The 20,835-nt window shown below is 41.5% G+C and overlaps 1 protein-coding gene across 2 annotated transcripts in view; it reads right to left on the bottom strand.

Moving 5' to 3' along the window:
- The window catches only part of IGF2BP3 (insulin like growth factor 2 mRNA binding protein 3), a 109,392-nt gene extending 91,330 nt beyond the window's left edge, over nt 1-18,062 (bottom strand). Inside the window, exons 1-3 of one of the 2 annotated variants that reach the window (XM_021538252.2) lie at nt 17,919-18,062; nt 17,174-17,395; nt 15,882-15,942 (exon numbers count right to left, since the gene is read on the bottom strand). In XM_021538252.2, coding sequence (XP_021393927.1) covers nt 15,882-15,942; nt 17,174-17,348 — 236 coding nt within the window. In that variant the 5' untranslated portion in view covers nt 17,349-17,395; nt 17,919-18,062. Of the gene's footprint in view, nt 1-15,881; nt 15,943-17,173; nt 17,534-17,918 lie in introns of those variants that run through there. The other variant, XM_031503849.2, reaches the window with a different exon arrangement.
- Between the last annotated feature and the right edge of the window lie 2,773 nt (nt 18,063-20,835).

The following is a 20,835-nucleotide window of genomic DNA, read 5'->3' as shown; positions in this document are numbered from 1 at the left end:
TAGACAAAGAAAATTTTTTCTCAAAGCTCATGCAAGACATAATAGTTGGCTCCTAACTACACTTTTCCCCTTTCATCTTGCGTGTACAGCCCAGCAAAGCAGCTGCTTTGGAAAGGTGCATTATCTCAGCATTCAGAATGAAAATATGACTCTTGGATTACCTCACAGATCCCTCTGTGCTGATGATCAAATTTCCTACCACTGCCTGCAAAACATGGGGTTTGTTTACTACCTCTCCCCGGGGTGAGCCGTCCGAAAGCCGCGCACGGGGCCAGCACGGCCGCGCAGCTCCGCGCCCCAAGCCGCCAGCCCACCGAGCTGCATTCTCCTTGCAGCAGTAGCTCCAAAACTCCAAAAGAGTCTGTACCTTTGTGAATGGGCTGATAGCTCCACAAGCACAGCCAGATGACTTATTTGGGCACGTCCAAGTCACACCGTGCAAAACAGGCAAATCAAGCAGCATAAGCCCAGCTGTAGTTCTTGCGTTTATGTGGATTACTCAGATAGAAGGCTGTCACCTGTTATCATCTGCTCTTGGATTTTAGCCCAACAATTCTTCACATCACTAATTAAACTTAAAACTTATATTCATTATTTGTGACTTCCCTCGAGTGGGCTATAAAGGCATTTTAAAAAGAAAATTCTGACAATTCTGCCACTACCATACTAATGTTGAATTTGTCATTTTAATAAAAACCTTCATTTTTCAGGTGTCTTTAACAGAAAAGGATGCTATTTTTTTTTTTTTAAGTAAAGAATTAAACAGTGCTTTAAATCTAATGGGAACTTTCAGTGCCCTTTAGAAAAATGGGCCTATCTTTGTGCCTTATGCCGTTTATGGTTGGGTTGGTTTTGTGCTTGGTTCCTCCCCCTCTTTTTGGGGTGAGGGTGTATGCTGTTTTTTCTAAATGTCGCTTTCTCTCTTTCCCTCCTCCTCTGAACAGGGGTCTCTATTCCTTAAATAACTGTACTAGGGAGCTGATTTTGCCGACCAAACTTTTTCAAGCTATGATCACTTGTCATTTATTCTCCCACCACACAACTAACTGGGATGTGGATAAAAGTGAAAACACCCATGGGGTGCATAAAAGATAGAAAATAAACACCTTTAAAAGCAGAAGAACTTCTAAGCATGCAAAAATATTTTGTTTACTTAATATCCTTAATGGAACACTGTGCTCAGCTTTTATCTTTCTTCTCCCTAGCCCTTGTTTTCTTCAGCCACCAAAAGAGCCAAAGGCTTCTTCTTTCCCATCACCTGTTTTCCTAGTGCCCCCAGGCCCTGCTACTTGAAGCAGTCACTACTTCCATTATGAGCTAACTATGAAAATCTACATCAGCTGTAAGAGGCAGCCCCAGACTGAAATTTGCATAGGGTTCCCCGCAGTATGTGGCCACATAAGGGGCTAGGGAGCAGTAAGTTAAAAGAAAAATTTTTTTTTTTTTAAACTTTCCAATTAATTCAGCTCCCTTTAAAGAACCAAAGCAGCAAAAAGGAATGGTGAAGGATACTTCAGAGTCATTTCTGAAGCAAAAAAAGGTACCAGGATTCCAATAATTAAAAAGCCAACAAGATACTTTGTTCTAAGTAGCTGCTGGATAAAGCCTCACACTGTTTTTATTTCGCACTTCTTCCCTACTACCATCTCTTACTTGGCAAGAATTTGCAAACCAGTTAGAAATCCAATGGAAATAAGTAACACATAGCACATACTATGTAAAATTGTGGCAATTTTTTTGGTATGGGAGGTATGGCACCAGATTAGATCTCATCTAACAATAACTCAGTGATTCACCCTTCTCAGACTGAAATATCCAATTAAAATTAGCAGCACTTGTAGACAAATTCAGTAGCCACCATGCTGCTGAGACCAACTGCTCAACCACGAGCCTGTGTGTGCAGAGAACATCGGAAATGCTTCCCAGATTCCTTACACCACAGTGACAGACAGGGAGTCCAACCTATTTTGGTCTCCTTCGGGTCACACTTAAGTGAAACTACAGTTGTTCATACTCAATTTGAGTTCACCGTACGCTCCAAATTAAACAAATTCAGTTGGAGGGGGGAGGGAGTGGAGCAGACACAAAATAGCAAGAGTTGCTCCTGCTATACACTTGTAACATTTAATTCCAATACCTCTGTTACACAATCTCAGCATTTTGCTACTTTGGTTTTGGTTTTTGTGTTTTGTTTTTTTTGTTTGGTTGGTTTTTTTTGTAGTTTTTTTTGCTGTCAAATAGATCTAAAACATTCAGGTTGAGAACAAGCTGTTTCAGAACTTAAACTAAGCGTGGCATTAGGGTAGTTCAGGGACTCATCCCACTTCACCACCACGTTGCTGTTTCACCCCACATGTGCAATTTTTAAAGAAAAGCCTGTTCACTGCCTCTCTCAGGCTACTCTACTAAAACTGACACAAATTAATGTCCAATCCCTAAAAAAGGATCTCAGTAAACGAAGATTCCTGTGGGGTCTAGAAAATGGAAACACAAACACTCATGCTGTTGAAAACACCATCTAATTTCAAAAAGCTTATAACCTATAACTAGAATAAGTGAAATATCTTTTTAGTCTGGTTTTAAGTGTATATGTGAACTTCAGCTACCATACTGATTCCCCAACATTTTCAAGTCTCTTCCACAATATAAAAGGATAGCAACAAGGGCAAACTACTTCATTTAGACAACTGTATATACGATAATATCTAAAAATATTAGTAGTCCTAGTGCTTAAAAGGACAAAATAAGCTAAAAGTAACATTAACAAATGCACAGAGTGAATCAACTCTTCAAATGTATAGCCACAGATTTAAGGCTCTTTCCAGTGTTTAGAGCCTCTCAAAGTATTTAGAGTGCATGTGTGCACATGCATCCATACTGACTGAAACTTCCATTTTTATTACTGTTTTTCAGAAATGCATATATTAATTTTGTGAGAGGACAGCTTAGACTGACATGATAATTGAGCATTTGAAAGATACTATGCTCATTGTCTGATGTTCCAGCAAAGCCTAACAATGACCTGCAGGTAATTTGCTCACATGACAAAAATCTTTTTTTTTTAAATTAAAAATAATTTCTACCTTTCAATCTCAAGGCAAATCAAGACAAATTTTAAAAGTACTGAAAAGACAATCTGTTTCTTTTAAATCTTCTAGACCACACTCACATTAAAAAAGTAGAATACTCCACCAGCTTTACCTCAGAAATGTCAAGTTTACTGCACATTTCCTATTATCTTTAAAATAAGTAAGTTCTTCTGTCTCAATAGCTTCAGTACAATACGCCTTATTAACACAAGTTTAAAACAAACTTTTGAAGTATAAATTGAAGCATGCTGTAGCCAAGACTGCACAGATACCAATTTTCACTTTGATGCTCTAGTCATCATTTCACTAGCACACTTTGTTGAACTAATGGAATACCAGCAAGAGGAGCACTCGAGTGCTGTCACTTACTAATGGCAATGCCACGTGGCCTTAAACTGATTAAGTGATCTAAATCAGATGAGATATAACACCTTCACCAGAGGAGTGCTAGAACCTGTAGGGTTTGTACTATCACCACCAAATAGCTTCCCTTCCTTTCTCTTGCCCTGTCAAAACCCAAAAGTCATTAGAAGCAACCACTCTGGTGTTTGGCTTGTCATTTTTATGCTGTCAATATAGATGCAGAAATTTCCTTTATAAATACCATTTCTTCTTCTATATTTGTTACTTCTTACTTCTATTACTTGTTACTTGCAAAGAGAAACAAATGTGGTGTATGGCTTTCAAACATTATTTTCACTTTTTTAGTAATTATCACTGAAGAATTCTCCTCCAACAATGGTATTCACTTGAACAAAAATTTTGTAGAGAGAAGAGCAACAAATGAAATTATTTCATAGTTGTACTTTCAGAAAAATATAACTTGTTATTTAGAAGACCTACACATCTCCCATCAAAAAATTTTATACCCTTGAAGTATAGAATGTGCCATCCTTCAGCTGGTACATGGAACTAAAGAGACACCTTGCACACATAAGCAATATTTTTTACATTAAGGTGTGATTTAAAAACTGGTTAGTGAAAAAAAAAAACTAGCTTTCTAATTGACATGTTTTAAGAAGTTGAATTTATGCAGAAATAACCATGCAAATTTTTCTTTATTTTTTAAGCAATAGGTTTGGTCAGGGTAAGTATATCTACACTAGTAAATCCTCATGCACAGTAAATAATTTGTACTGCCACAGTTAAAGCATCACAGATTGTGTGCAAGAGTCCCTTGCAATATTTTATATTGACTTAATAGAAATGCTGTTAATTATATCTTGCATTAAGCTTCATTTTTAAGAATTACCAAAACAATCTTCTGTGCTTTTGTCATAGCAGCTTTGATTAGCGCATACAGGCTTACATAGTATAATATATGAAAGCAATCCCTGAGCTTTCATACCAGGGCTTGATTAAAGCCTTAGAGTATCATTTCATTCTGTTCAACTGGAAAAGTCAACAACTAAAATTCAATTGTTCACTGACTTTAAATTATGCAACATTTCAATTCTACAATTTGTTTCAAAGGGAAGTTATTCTGAAAAATCGCTTGTATATAAGAGGTGTAAGTGTATTTTCTTTAGCAAATTTTACAGTTAATATATAATAATTTCCCCCACAATAGCAATACTATTAAAAAAATCTACCCTGACTTTAGGTAGTGGTATATAGAGCAATTGTACGGTAATACTATCTATCACCTTGTAAATAATTTTATTATTTTTATTTTATTTTTTATAGAAAACAAGATATAGTATCAGGTTTTGAGGATGAATATCACAGACAGCACTGATTTTTTTCACTGTCATTGTAGATATGAATACACTGCCATGACCAGAGAACAAAAAACAGAGTTTTCATTTCTGCACTAGAAAGTACACTTTTTACATAGCATTTAACATTGACATTGTTTTAGTTCACTTCACATTAAACTAAGCAAAATTGTAATTTTGGATTAGTTACTTTTAAAGAAGAGAAAAGGCTTATATCATGCTCCAGCTAACCAGTTAAATCGTAAGTATAATTTATAAGTTAATCATCATTAATGTCAAGATTATTTGCATTTAGTAAGTTGCAGTTTTCAAAGACATAGCATTTTGTTGGGTATTTAAATCAAGATTATGACCAAAGTTCATATGAATGAAGATGATAATTCTGACCACATTTAATAAATTATTTAGCAGATAATTAGTTTGAATTTAGTTTGTATACAGATGTGCAAGCTTATTCTCACACAAGTAATTACTATCTTATTTTTACAATCATATGGTACTGATTCATAAACAGAGATACCTAAATTAAGTGGTACTTGCCCCCACAAACAGATTGAGCTGCTTTTACCTGACAGCACAGTTTAGCATAGTTTAAATACGCCTGTCAAATCTTCTAAATTCAGCCATTCCACCTGGATATAGACATACACAACTAAGGATTTAAGAACTTTTTTTAAAGAACTGGGGAAAGTTAAAATAGCAAATTAAATTAAAAAAAAAAAAAAACTTAGGGAAGAATGTGGTGTTGTAAGGTATTTATCCACAGATATAAGTCATCCCTCTTTGGGGTTACTAACCACTTTTTGCTAACACTACTGTTTGCATGTCTTCTTTACTCCCCACCATCATCCCCCAAAAATTTAGCTTATTTCAAATGATGCTGGCACCAGATTCATGCCTAGAGCTGGACTATGCAATGAGACAAAAGTACCAGCAACAACCAGACCTGGAGCTACAAAAAACCCCAAAGCAAAGCAATCACTCCCTCCTCCCCTAAACCTCAAAGACACGCATTAATACTTCACCACCACATACAGGTTATACACAGAGAGCAAGAGAAGTTCACAGGGCTGAATGTTAGAGGGAAAAGAGATCAGGACACCTCCTCAACCCCCCAAACCAGGCCAAGCTCTCCTTCTCTTGCCCTAGTCTCAACAGGAAGGTGACACACCACAGCCACCTCCATAAAACTATGGTCCCCTGGAATTTGCAGGCTTCCATCATGGTAAAACATGATTAAGTTTTAGACAGACTTTTCCATGCTTTGCCCTTTTTTTTTTGCTTTTACAGCCCTTTTCTCCCAAAGTTACCACCCAAAATGATACATCCAGTGACACAAGTGAGAACTGTGTCAAAGAGAGGCTTTCTTGAATACAAAGATCACATGTGATTTCTACCAGCAGTCTCTAGCTTAAAAAGTTAATCTTAACTTCAGCTTTCATTTGAAAAACCATTTTTTGAAGTGTTCCAGCACAAAACACAGAACTGCTATACAGTGGGAGACTCAAATAACCACATGTGTGGTGCTGGATCTGAACAGAAGTCTCAGTTTCACGTTAAGATGCTGAGCTTAGCGTGTGCAAAACCAGTAACAGTCATTCTGGGTGAACTCTCTGGATCAGGTGACATGAGCCCAAGGGCCACGAAGAAAAGCAATATACATAGGCTTATTATTTGCCACAGAGGCAGGCAAAACCCAAAGTTTATGAAATTCTGTGATTTTAGTGAAACTAGTCAAACACAAAGGTAGAGCAATCCTTATAATTTCAAGACTTCAGTTAATGACACATCTTCAAACTGTTTTCCCAAGACTACTTTCAAGGAAAAATTGGTAGCTTCAGCTATAAATAGGTTAAACACAATTCTGCTCATGCTCTGAGTTCAGTTAAACAACTGTCATAAAGCCCAGTTGTACAAAGGGTGTGTACACCACTTTTATCTGAAGCTTACCTTTCTATGTTAAACACAGAATTTAGGACATATTTACATGCCAACAATCACTTCTTGTTTAAGACTAGCCAGTGCAAAATGGATAGAAATTACATTATTTATAAAAATCTTCTCTCAAGTGAATGACAGGACAAAAAAATTCTAAATAGAGGTATAGAATACATTCTAAATAAATACAATAATCAGCAACCCTGAGCAAGGCATCAAATAGAACAGGAACATTTGCTTTTATGATTCAGACCATCACTGAGGAAAAAAATCTTAGTATTTAATAAAAAAATATCCTCTACTTTTTGACTATTACAACAATGTGAGGTGTTTGGTTGCTTTAGGTGGTGTTTTTTTTTAAAGTATTTCAGCAGAATAAGCATTCTGATGGGACTTCAAATGAACTAGTATTAGCAGTACAAAAACAATTTTACACCACTCCTACTGAGTTCCAGAATTAAGCTCTGAAAATAAATTTAGTAACGACTACACAGTATTTTTTTTTTTTAATCAACAATAGGAACTGCCCATTTCTCAATTATTTCTATGTTAAAAGTTTCTGTGCAGGTAGAAAATTCATACAATCAGGTAACAAACAAGTACTGAGATACTGCAGCACCTCTCTCAGGTTAATAGTAGTGCCTCCTGATTAGCAATGGCAGTTTTAAACACTTTTGGTTAGCATAACACCAAGTTAGGCAGCTGCCCACCACCACCTAGAACTCGTTTAAGTAATTGAGCTCTTATTAAGACAAACCTCACTGTGTGAGAGCTGTTGCTGCTGATCAGCACCAGCACCCACTGTGATCGATACCACTAACAGACACTTAGCATCAAATCCCTCTCGCCTGACCCTGGTGAACAGCTCCCTCTGTACACCAGAGCGCTGGTTTTCCAAGAAGAAAGATGTAGCTCATTCAGGAATCCTGTTGCCTTGGTAGGAAAGACCCCTGTGCTCTCTACAGCACAGAAACACAAAACTCTAACAAACAAGTAGCTCAGTGGTGAGGGGAGCCTGTGCAATCTGATGTACAGTTAGCAAAGTCATTTGAAAAATTATTTCTAAATTAGCTGCAATAGTCCAAGAGAGCCAGTTTTTTCACTTAGCCATTACCTGCATAAGTTTGCCACCAAACTTTCACCAGAAAATAATTTAAAGCATGCATATCAGAATTCATATTTAAAAAATAGATAATATTTACATTATAAATATAATATATTGTCATAGATTAAACTACTACCTAAATTCCACTAGCATCCCACAAATTATGTTTTCCAAGCGCTGTCCTAAAGAGACTCTTCTTTGAAATTTTTATGTTGGATGTAGGAGGAAAAATTGAACTACTCTTCCATGATAACCAGGAAGCCACCATCACAAAGAATTTCCCCAGTGAGTATAAACCAAATAATCCCCTCTATCACCAAAAATAAATTTCTGGATTATCTGTTCTGTAACTGCTTTAAAACTACTATTTAAAAAAAGCCAAACAAACAACTGGTGTCATTTGCCTTTGCTATATATATATATATTTCCCTATCAAAGCTAGAGAGATTTTATCAACTGTGTTTCCCCAAGAGTGTCCCCACTCCACACTCGGGATTCAGGATTCCCTCTGATGCCAGGGGAGAGGGGGCAGAGAGAGTGCAGGATCAGGCCCTGGGATGAAAGCTGTGTGGAGCACCTGCACAGCACAGCTCACCTGAGGCAGGGATTCCCTCACCCCTCCTCTTGCTCATGGCCAGCCCTCCTGCCCTGATTGTTCCTAGAAAATTAGAACCCAACCTTGATCAATGCACGCTAGATATTTAATTAATAATTCCAAATCCAAGCCCAACAAGCTTTTTACTCCATCTCTGACTGCTCTTTAATTTGAAATCAGGAAAATAAGTAACTGCAAACCCAGCTAATAACTTAAGCTTATTATTTTCTCCAACAGAAATTTTTGTTCAAACACACTAGAGTTCCCTTTACTGGAAATTCTGATTTCTGCACTACAATTTTTAAGACTCCATTAAGGTGAAGTGAGCTCCATTTTTAAGGGAAAACATATAGAACATGCATATTTAACATATAAAAATTAAACAATTTACCAAAACAATAAAGCATTTCTATTTTCAAAGAGGAAAAATGTATTAGACTCATGGTGTAGACTACATATTTTAAAATAACATTCCTAAAGTTCAGCTGAGCATGAAAGTTAATCTTTCAAAAGTGAACATTCAGCTCCAGTTGTGTTCAAGGGTATTGGTACTAGGAAAAAAAAAAGAAGGCAACCCAAAAAAAACCCCAACCTTACTATTTTTATAAATTCTCCAGATATTTTTAGCTGGTCCCTTCTTAAACTGCAAATTATTTTATGGTAATACAATCTTTTAAAATGCATATGTGGATATATATATATATATATATACACACACATATATGTACGCATTCTCTTAGAAACTACTGACTGGTAAGAAATAATGCAGAGGCTACAGTCACAAGATAATAAAGACCCCCAAAAATTTAAAATGGAGTAAAGCCCTTCCCAGCTGAAGATCCTCTATTTCAAGACAGTTTCATTTCTGTACTTAGTCCCATACCCAAGAAGAGTCAGATCCCTCTTTGACTCATTATCTGTGAGCTAATCCAAATTTTAACTTAATTAAAAGCACAGAATACCTCATTTTGCATGTTAGTGGCAGTTTTCCCTTCATTCAGACCTGCAAGGACAGTTTGAGTAGATGCTGATTCCCCTGCACCGTGAAGAGGCAGGCTATAGGGAAAGCACATGGCTGCTCAGGCTGTGTTGAATAGGAGACATTTTATACTATAGGTTCCTCTTGCGCCAGCTGTCACAATAATATATGTCAGCAAAATAACAATTAATACGGTAATTTTTCATTTTGAAATTTCAAAGCACTGGCAGAAAAAAAAAAAAGGAAAACTACCTTTTTTGGCACCACTCTTTTACTGCCATTACACATACAGTATTTTAAGTTTTACTAGGGTCAATATTAGGGTAATACATTTCATTTGCTAAGTATCCCACAACATATATCAAGATTTTCTTCTCTGTTAAATACATCCATCTTTGAAAATACACTCACAAACCAATATTGCAGATATGGAAAGAAGCAAAACCAGGAGATAATACAAAATTACAATTTTTTTTATACTTACCACGAAAACATGGGAGCTCTTGTTCCCACACAATTTTTTCAAAGCCAAATCACATATTCCAGTTGATGACAAGGAACAACTGTCACTGAAGTATCCAGATGGACAGACATACCCAGAGAGGCTGGGTAGCACCAGTAAGCATTGGGCTAACTGGTCTCCCCAGCACACCCTCAACATAGGCACACAGGGAGATTTTTGAATGACACATTCAAGATATTTTCCTCATTTGGACAGCAGAGGTAACACTCACCCAGCAAAGATGCAGGGTGAAAAGGAATTCAAGTGCCTACATGTGACATGCCCAAGAAAAAAACAATAAAGGAAAAATTATGGAAGCCTCAGACTAAAGCTATAAAATAATGCTCAAGTATTTGATTCTATCATATTTCTAGACAAAATAAGGGAAAGTTATGGTTTTATCTTAGCTTTCAACAGTAATTAACTTGTAACTTTACATAGTTCTATATTCTGCATCATTAGAGATGAAGAATGGACTGATGTGGAGATAGATATTTTGCATATGAAAATATAATGGCCTTGAAGCACTCTAGAACTACATAAAGCACCTTGATATTGCTAAATATATCAAACCTATTAAAACTTTCTAATCCATCCCCCTCTATATACAAAGCATGAAGTTGTCATCCATACTTAGAGAATTTCATTTTTTGAAGGTGGTCTCTATCCATTTACTGATTCTGAATAATCAAATTCCAATAATAAATTTTAAATGACAAGAAAAAAGCTCCTACATCAATATTGTCTTGTGCCTATCTCACTGGCCTCACGTAAGGATGAGCTCACCAGAAGAAAGAGTGTCTTTAGCTGTGGTCCATGCCACTATGTATTTTTTACCAAAATCCCAGGACAATAAAAGACTAAAAGATAAGATGGCCCTAGGTTTAAGGAGTGAAGAATCTTTTTTGTGAGGTTCCCTGAAGGACAAGCCCTGTCCATGGCTAAGTATTAGGTGTATTTTAATTCTGTGTGGGTCCCTCTCTTACAGGCATCATGGGAAGCAGCACATTTTCTGATAGGTAGGTAATTCTCAGGCCATTTACAATTTTTCAGGTCAAAACTAAGCATTTGAAGTCCACTCAGTAGCTAGACAGAAGCCATAAAAGGACTCCAGCACTGTAGAGTCCTATGCTCTGCGCTTAAAAAGAGTGACTGAAATGAACATAGCCCCATTTTATAAAAATGCCACCTTCAAGGTCTCAAAAATGTGGAAAATGTTATTACCCCATGCTTGAAAGGAAACTAAGGGAGAAATAAAAAAAAAATCTTAAACATTTCCTGATCATATTTTTACTACCCTTGAATTACACTTCCAAAATGTTATTTTTTATTCCACCCCTTTAAAATTTACCATATCTATGCACAATTTAAAGTCTACTACAAGTATATTTCTCTGGGTACCTTCTGAACAGGACCAATCTTTCAAGACACACATTTACACCTGCATTTCATGCGTCCAGCTAATTTTTAAAATCTGCAACAAGAAGGGACTTTTACTTAATTAATGATCAAACAGCATGAGGAACAATAAAAATTAAATTGCCCACAATGTAATAGTTAGCACAGTTGGTGAAGATTATCTGGTTTTGTCATAATGACTCATTGTCTGTATAGGAATAGTCACAACTGGTGTTTCAGCTTTAGTTGTAAAATTTTAAAGATTAAAACAAAAAAATTTCCTCTGTTCACATGCGCAAAAAAATATAGAAACAGAATAAAAACTTTAAATCACTATGTCAAATTTTGGCCCTGCACTCTCAAAAACACTAAGTTTGTGCATAGAAAAGAGAACAAATAGAGCTAAGAAATGGCGTATTTTCTAACATGTCTTCTTTGAGCGTATTTCTACCTACTTGATATTTACAGAAGCAAAACTAAAAATCAATGCCACTAATTTTTTTTTTTTAATAACTATGGCCATTGCAGGCACCATCATACTTTAGTCTCACAAAACCATTTCCCACCATCTTGTGCACACGGGACACAAGCTGTCATTATACTGAAAATTAGCAACACAATCCGATTCCCATCTAATGGTCACTCCTGGAACACAGGTGGCTGCAACAGAGGGACTTGGGGTCTGTTTTCCCCAAATCAGTCTTTGGACACCTCAGCATCAGAGGTGAAGCCCAGCTGGCAGGCCATTGCTCCCCCCATAGAGCAGCACTACCTATAGGGTGCAACTCTGTTACCCACTTCTGCTCCCTTCCCAAACAAATCCCCCAGAAGAGACACACTGAATTTATTTTCCCAACAAAGAGCCTTTGAGGTGGGGAAAAGAATAATTAATCTTCCTACTGGAAAAATATCTCATCATTATCACAGGTGAGGTGTTTGTGAGCATTTTATGTACCTGAGGGCTCCAGGAGCAGGCAGAGTGGATCAGGAAGCCCACCTGGACATGGAAGCCAGGCCAGGAGGCTGCGCCAAGCACATCCCCAGGTGCCCAGAGTTAGCGCCTGCCCTCCCCCCTCATTACGCACAAGTGACATCAGGGCCATTTGAATAATCAGATTGCAGCCTACATCGCCTTGTGAGATACCAGCTGCTCTTGGATTGCAGCAAGGTAGTGCCCAAAGCCTCGGACCACAAGTTCCACCACGTACGCCATGGGCAGCCACCATCTTCCTCCTGCACTGCTGCTTCCTCAGGAGAAAACTCATCTAAGTAGTGGATGTGACTAACAGTGCCCTGCCTTCCCTCACAGAGTGTGGCAGAGTGTGACTCGCAGTCAAAATCATTACAATGCCTCCTCTAACTTTTGCATAAAGTGACCTAAACCCTTAAATATTGCAATAGCCTTCTTCCACACCAAGGGGTCTGAATGCAGAAATGCTGCATTCCTTTGGCGTTCCCTTGAGACTTCAATAGTAAGTCAGGAATCTACTCCTGAGCTTATTAAATGCTTTGCACCTCCCCCAAAGTAATTCCCCACCTTTCCATCAAGAAAACCTTGACCAGGGCTCTTTTTTCAACCACAGCATATGTCCTGGTCTGTTTTTTAAATACTTCCAGGGAAGTGGTGGGTGGGGGGGGGTTGGGGGAGGGAAGGGGGGAAAGCCACACACACAGGCTCTCTCCTTACTTCCTTCCACAGCAGGTAGGAAGGCAATTTTGAAAACCTGGGTGTGCCCACTTCAAATCAGAAGATCCAGTAAAGGCTGGAATGCAGTGACTACTGGGCCCAAGAATTTCGCCCTGAATAGCAAGCCAGGCACACTCCATGTCTTCCAGATTCAGCTCAACTTTATGGCAACCCTAGCTGACACCACCTCTTGACCTTCCTTTATGTGACAAGGATATGGATTACCAAACCCTTACCCTTTCCTCCTGTGCACCTCAGCTGTCTCTGGAGAAAGACACCCACGAACTACCTTTGTCAGTGATAATGTACACACTCTGGTAAAAAATAAATAAATAAAATAATAGAAATCCCCATAAAAATCGTATTTAAGGAGACTGTGAGGAGGGGAGCTAGGAGTCTCCATGAAGCAGCCTCAAAGCAGCAGAGGTCAATACAATGTATTGAATAATTTCATTGTGCTACAAAACAACTTTTGCTTTTACGAAGTAGTCATTTGACCAAACTATTAAATGTACTCTCGTGCTGAAAGGCAGACTTGACGCTTCCACTTTTTTTTTTTTTTTAATGGCGTCACTTCTCCAGCCATACCTCACCCACTGGAGAGCACAGGGCTCTTTGGAAAGCGCTTCCCGGCCTTGCAGAGTGCAAACACACTGGGTGGGCCTGGCCAGCAGCACCCCCCACACCCCAGCTGCTCCTACACCTTTCCCTGCTGCAAAGAGATACAAAGACTTCAAATAAGTTACTTTGAAAGAACCTTAACCACTTTCACCAGCAATACTCAACGTTTGAAAACTGTGCTTGTAATTAACAACTCAAAACATGTGCCCAGTAAGCAATATTTCGAAAAACAGAAAAAATCTCCAACTTTTTCACATCCTCCCATCCCCCCCCAAAAAAATCTAGACATCTATAAAAGGAAAAAGAGAGCCACTATTACATATGGAGGCCACTGAATGAATTTTAAGTGTCTCTCTATATTAGATTTTGGGAGAGGGGGAGCAGAAACAAAGGGGAAGGAAGTACACTCGTAAGAAATACAATTTAATTTTCTGTTAAACAGCAGTATAAATCTGAACTGTATCTAATGCATTCCAACAAGATAATGCACGATGAAACAGTGTTTTAACAAATAAGGGCTTTGGGAGAAGCAACACGGGTATGCTGATACAATTACATTTGCAATTTTTTTCAATATGCCTATATGCAGGCTACGCAAGCCTAGAAAAAGCACTTGAAGTTCAGTGTGTAATTCTTTGCAACAAGTTACAGACAGATAAATGTTTCTGATAATTGCTAATTCACAAATAGGACACGGTACCCAGCAAAGAACAGACTTCTGCACCATTTCAGCTGGCAGCTGAAAGAACAGAAAAATACTTTAAAACACATTAAACAATGATAAAAAAAAAAAAAGTTGGGGAAGCACCAGTGATTTTAAATTTACCATTATATAAGTGTAATTAATTTATTTTCAAAAGCATAAATAGAATACTCTTTGTGCAAGTTTAAGATTAACAAGTATAACAGTAAATTTATTAGACTAATAGGAAATCATCAATTTTTATATGCCCCATGGAATTTTCTTCTTAAATTAAAAGTATACTCCATCTACAACAGTATTTTTCTATACAAAATCTTTTAAATGCAGACTACTGTAATTCAAAACTATATGCATTGCATATTAAAGGAGAAAGAACACATACACCATATTAATTTTCAATGAAAATTATCAAATAAATACATCCATTAAGAGTCACGTGCAATGAATTTGTCCAGAGAGGGGTTCCCCCTTCCCTTAACAAGGGCAAAAAACCTCCATACTTTCTCAAGTGAAGCTTTCTTCTAACACTAAAAAGAAGATCAAACTTCTAATTCTCAAAATACCATGATACAATGCCCATTGAGACAGATAAACCATCTTTTCCAATTAACTATCTTTAAAAGACTGAAATTTTAAAAATAATCCTGAAACAGTAGAAGTCCTTTTTAATAAAGTTTCACAGACAGACATACTTCCCAGATTGAATAATGGAGTGCAGGAACAAGCACGTGGAAAGTTTGATCTTTTTTTTTTTTTTACTCTCTAGTGCATGCCAGGTTTTCTATCATATAAATATTTGTGAAAGAAGCAGGCTGAATTGCTATAGGCAGCATAAAAATACTACTGCTTTATTCCAAATATTGCTTCTTTACATGAGGCCCAACAAAATTTCTGCTTTGCAAAAATTAAATGTGTGTTTAGAAATTAAGGATGCATAAATCCTGTCGTTACTGGGAAGAAGTCCTTCTCCTGCTGCTTCTATAGACCAGCTCAAAATAGCTATGATAAAATCCTCTCAAATACAGATGAGACTTCTACTATGTGCCTGTAAAATGCTGCAGATTCCAACATGGCAGGATCAAAAAAAATATAACCACCAGTATATTTACAAGGTGCTTTTTGTTGCTGAAGCAGAGCTCACGTGCTTGCCCGTTATAGAGTGCACAACACCACATTTCATTTCCTGCTAGCACACAGATTTTAACTCTTCTCACAGAACTTTAAATTTTAAAATCTGCACGATCATTTGCCATCAGACCATAATAATTTACTTCTCCCACAGAAAGGTGCCGGTTTTTAAAAATAAATTAAATAGTACCATTGCTGCCTGGCCAAGACACTACATTAGAAATACATGGGGTGATTCTAGAAAACCTCTCGGACTGCACCGAGTGCACGCCTGTGGGTTTAAGAAAGCGGTCCATTTATCTACAGGGAAGAGAAACACAAACCTAAGCATTTTTCAAATTGCTTCTCACTGGATAACTAAGGGCAAGGGGCGGTGCGGGGAGAGGGGGGATGGGGGGTGTGGATAAAAATAAATTACCTTTGTCTTTTCGGGACCGAATGTTCAACTTCTATGAGTTTCCCATGCAGCTCCACTTTACCTGCCGAGATAAACAGAAAGGGGAAAATATTCGAGCGCGGCTGTGCGTCCCGGTCTCCAGGAGCGGGCACGCAGGGGTGCGAAGCAGGAAACGGGAGCGCAACACGTTAGCCCATTCATCGGCGGCCCGGGCAGCGGCGGAGCGGGGCCGCGGCGCCCGGGAAGGCGGCACGGCCCGGCGCCCGGGGCCGCGCCGCTGCCGCGGGGAGCCGCGCTGCCCTCCCGGGGCCCCTTCCCCCGCCCCGCGCCGCCAACAGCCCGCGAAACGCCGTGTGCGGGAGCCGGGCTCGGCCCCGTCTCGGGGAGGGGGAGCGGGGGCTCCGCCACCCCCCGTGCCGCCAACTTCGGGCGATTTTCTGCGCGGAAGCGGGCGGGAAGGGAGCCGGAGGGAGGCGCGGAGCGCAGCCCGAGCCCATCTCCTCCGAAGCAGCCTCTCGCAGCAGACCTGAGCCCATCTCCTTCGCGGCAGCCTCTCTCGGCAAAGCTCCGCAAAGCCGCTTCACGCGAAAATATTTTTTTTTTTAAGCACACAAAAACAGGATGTCGGGGCTGGGAGCCGGCGCTGCTGGAGGCGGTGATGGGTGCGTGAGAGCAGCGAAGAGAAACCGAAATAAATAGCAGGGCAGCGCGGGGCGGGGGACAGGCAGGGCTGCCCCCTCCCAAGTTTGGAGCAATTCGGCGGCTCGCCCCCAGCCCCGCGGCCTAAGCCAAGCCGAAAGGAGCCCCAGCCCGCTCCGGGTGGAGTTGGCCCCTGCGAGGGAGTCCAGCTGTGCCCGGGGGTGTGTGCAGCCGCTGCCCCGCGCAGGGCTCGGCGCCCGCAGCCCGCCTCCGCCTCACTGCACTCACCGCCCCCCCCAATGCAGCGAGGGCCCCCGGGCGGGCAGGGCTGGCCGTGGGGCTTGGAAAAACATGGGAACCGCCGCGCCGCGGGTCCCTGGGCCCAGGCTCCCGCCCCTCCCCGGCCACTCCCGGGGGGCCGCCGCCGCGTAAGCCCCGCGCAAAGGCTCCACGGGAAGGCCGGGCGGCTCCGGCCGAGCTCGCAAAAAAACAGTTCTCACCTCACCTGCGGGCGGAGGGAACAGGGACCCCCCCGGACCCCCCTCAGCACCCCCCAGACCAGCGGCGCGGCCCAGGCCGCCGCTGCAGCCGCTCCGCGGCCGCGGAAGAGCTCGAGAGGCGGGAGCCGTCGGGGCTGCGGAGAGAGGGCGGGGGTGGTGGAAGGGGCCGCTCACCTGAAAGTGCCTCGATGGCCTTCATAGCCCAGCTCTCGTCGGGGCAGTCCACGAAGGCGTACCCCGTCTTCACCAGGAACTGGCCCGAGAAGGGTATCTTGGAGTCCTTAAAGAGACTTTCCAGGTCGAGAGGGCTGACGTTCTCGCCGAGGTTGCCGATGTAGAGCTTGTTCATCTTCCTGGCGGCTCGGGGAGGCGCGCACGGCGGGCTGCAACCCTCGTCTTGCGAGAGGAGGTGGGGAGGAAGGGGGAAATAAAACAAAATGCGATGGAGGAAGGAGAGAGCGAGAGAGAGAGAGACAGGGAGAGGGAAAAAAAAAAATCAGATCTGCAGCTTGTGTCCCTCCCTCTCTCTCTCTCGGGGTAAAAAAAAAAAAAAAAAAAAAAAAAAAAAAAAAAAAAGAAGAAAAAAAAAAAAGAAGGGAAAAAAAAAAAAAAAAGCGTGGCCAAACGGGAGCCCTAAGTGCCTGCCGTGCTACCCGGGCGCATGGGGGGCACGGGGGAAACACCCAGCGCCGGGGCCGCGGATGGCGGGCTGAGAAGAGGAAAAGGAGGAGGGGAGGGGAAAAAAAACTACTTTTTTTGTCTTGCCCCCAAGCCCCTTTGGCAGCAGCAGGCGGACTATGAAAATGTCACACTACGTGCATGCAGGCGCCGCCTCTCCGTATTAAAAAAAAAAAAAAAAAAAAAGAGAGAGAGAGAGGGGAGGGGGGAGGGAAGGACGGAGAGAGAGAAAAAAAATTACTTGAATATTCCGGCTTTTTGAATGAGCCACGTGTTCAAACTACAAATCAACTTCTCACGTGAGGAATCCCAGCTCTTCAATTAGCGAGTGGAAGGGGCGCACACACACTCACGGAGAAGGAGGAGGAGGATGGCTGGGGTGAAGGACGGGGAGAGGGGTGGGGGGAGGCTGGACAGGACAGGACAAGTTTAGAGAGGGCCGGAGGGCGGGGGAAATGGAAACCGGAGTTGGGTGGGCTCCGGTCTGCGCCGCCTCTGCCCTTCCGCGGGGGGAGTTCGCTCTGCGCGCCCCCTCCGCCCAAAAACGGCTGTGAGACCGCACCTCCCCCCGTGCGAGCAGGGTGTGATCCCGGGGAGGGAGGGGAAAAGGCACCGCAATGCCCGCCCCCCCGTCCCGCTCCTCCCCCGCCGTGCCAGGCGGTGGGGATTATTCATCGGGGTCGTGCCTGGGCGATCCCGCTCCCCGGCAGTATGGGCTGGGGGGAGGAGGAAAAGGGAGAGGAAAAAGAGGGGGTGCGATGGCGGGGGGAGGTGGCCGGGGAGAGAGCGGGATCCGCTCCCGCGCAGCGCCGCCGCGGCTGCGTGCTGGGGGGCTGCGGGCGGGGGCGGGGGTCCCTCTAGCCCCGGAGGAGCCCCATATGGTAATGATCCCGCATTACTCGCGGTGCCCCTTGCGCTGAGCCTTACGGAAAGGAGAGAGAGGGGGAGAGGGAAAAGAAAAAAAGACAAAGGGGTGGAGGAGAGTTGGGGGATGATGAAGAAGAGAGTCCTGGGGTGAGGGAGCTGCCCGGCCCGGGGAGGGGCGGGGGGGCCGCGCTCCTTTCCCATCTGGGCAATGGTGGACGGCGTGGGGGGAAACGCGAAGGCACCGTTGCCCTCGGCTGGTAACGGCACACAAAGGGATTTGGCGACCCCCCCTCCTTTCCTCCCCCCCTCCCCCTGCCCGGTCTAAGGAACCATTCATAATTCTCCACATTCGTACAGATACAATGGTGGGCTTGTGGGGGAGGGGTTTGGGGGTGTGGAGCCTTTCCAGTGCAAACAAAACGTTGCCTGAAGATGAAGAAAGGATACGGAAATGAAAGCCAGCACTGTGTTTAATATAGCGATCTAGTAGGTTTTGTTTAATAATTCAACGCACTTTAGCCAAAGGTTTCATTTATTCCGTGGTAGGCTTCTTGTGGTACGTTTTAATAGGTATATCCATGGAAAATGGTTAAATACTTTTATTAGTGAGCAGTGACTGGATTTCCACATGTCCTGTAGTATGTCTGGAAATCTCTAGTAAAGAGGAACTCTTCCTAGCTTTGTGCCTAACTTCTAATAAGTATGCAATTAAAGAGGGGTGGTTTAAATCTCCTTGGAAGCCGTGCAGGGGTCAGGCTTTTGTTAGGCACGCTGCGGCCGCCGCAGCTCGGCGATGGTGGTGGTGGTACCCAGCGCTCAGGGGGTGAGTCAGCCGCTGAAGATTTCTCTTGTGGTGGTATGATGATGCAAGGAGCCATGGCTCACCATGAGGCTGGAGCCCCAGACCATTGTGAAATTGTCTGGGGCTGGGGGAATGCTGCAGTAAGTTAGAAACACGGCCCTTTTGTTGTGTGCATCCAAGGGGTTGGTTGACCAAAACCCTAATATTTGTAATTTCTAACCCATTGTTTAATCTTAGGGTTATTTTAATGAACTTTTAATTGTCAGGTTGTGATTGAGGAAACCGAGTGTTTTGTGTTTCAGTAATCAGAATTTAATCACAACTTCCATTTTGTAGGAAATTAGCAAATAATTATCTTGGGGATAGATTTTTTTTTGCCTAGGGATTTAACCTGTTTATGACTTTTTGATGTTGCATGTGGAATTCTTTCCTAAATAAATTTGTATTTCATAACCCCACTCTGTATAGTCTGCTTAAAATAAATAATTGCTTATCTAAGTTAAAAACAGCCCCCTCCAAATAGCTGAATTCTTAGTTAAACTTGTGAAAGGAATTAGTCACTACTCCTGCAGATTAATTGCATTCTTTATAAATTTGATTTGTACTGCATCTATAAGGCATGTGCTGCATGTGCTCATTTCTACATGATTGGTCTATAGCACTATCTGGTATTTCCTTTTAAATTGCTAAACAGGGTGAATATATTTCATTTAATATTCTGGTCTGAAAATCTGTTTAGTTAGAAGATTTCTTTAAGAAATTAAGATTGAATGTTCGTGATAACAATATGCATCAGTTGTCCAACAACATCATAAACCGCTTTGTAATCAGATGGTTGGGGGAGAAAAAAAATCCTTACTTATTAGCAATCCCCCCCTCTTTTTTTTTTTTTTTTTTTATACTCTGAAAACCTCTTGCTAATAAGCTGAAATATTTTCTGTAAATCTAAATAATGTATAGCTTTGTTTGTTAAGAAGTGTGGGTTGGTTAGTGGTTTCAAGAGTAATTCCAAATCTTGAATGCCAAAAAAGGCAGTTCAACAACAAAAATTGGTTCATGTTGCCTGACAAATCTCCACTTCCCTGCACAGATGAATATAGTTCAGACCAGTTGGGCACCCCCAAATGTTCACGTTATTGAGAATATAAAATTTGAGGTGTAATTTGTTTTGGCAGTCACAAATCAAATGCGTGAGCACACAGCAGAGCATTCCCACATATTAATGTATTTTATTTATCTCTGTAAGAAAAGGCAGTATTAAAAAATTTAATTTTTTTCTGGATTTCATTTGTTTGTTTTTATTTCCCACAGAAGCCAAGAAGTTGAAATACTTACATAAATATTGCACACAAGGAAGCACAACCAATCTTAAATTAGCAAGGGCTTTGACGACATTCTGCCGTTTAGAATTAAAACTCAGCCATGTGCTTCTCCCCACCTCCGGGTGAGAATCCGAGGGCCTCCGCCGTGTCCGTCCCCCCCTCTCGCA

This window comes from Lonchura striata, chromosome 1, assembly GCF_046129695.1.
Source record: "Lonchura striata isolate bLonStr1 chromosome 1, bLonStr1.mat, whole genome shotgun sequence".
In the NCBI taxonomy this organism is placed as follows: Eukaryota; Metazoa; Chordata; class Aves; order Passeriformes; family Estrildidae; genus Lonchura; species Lonchura striata.
This window is presented reverse-complemented; position numbering and strand designations above follow the sequence as displayed.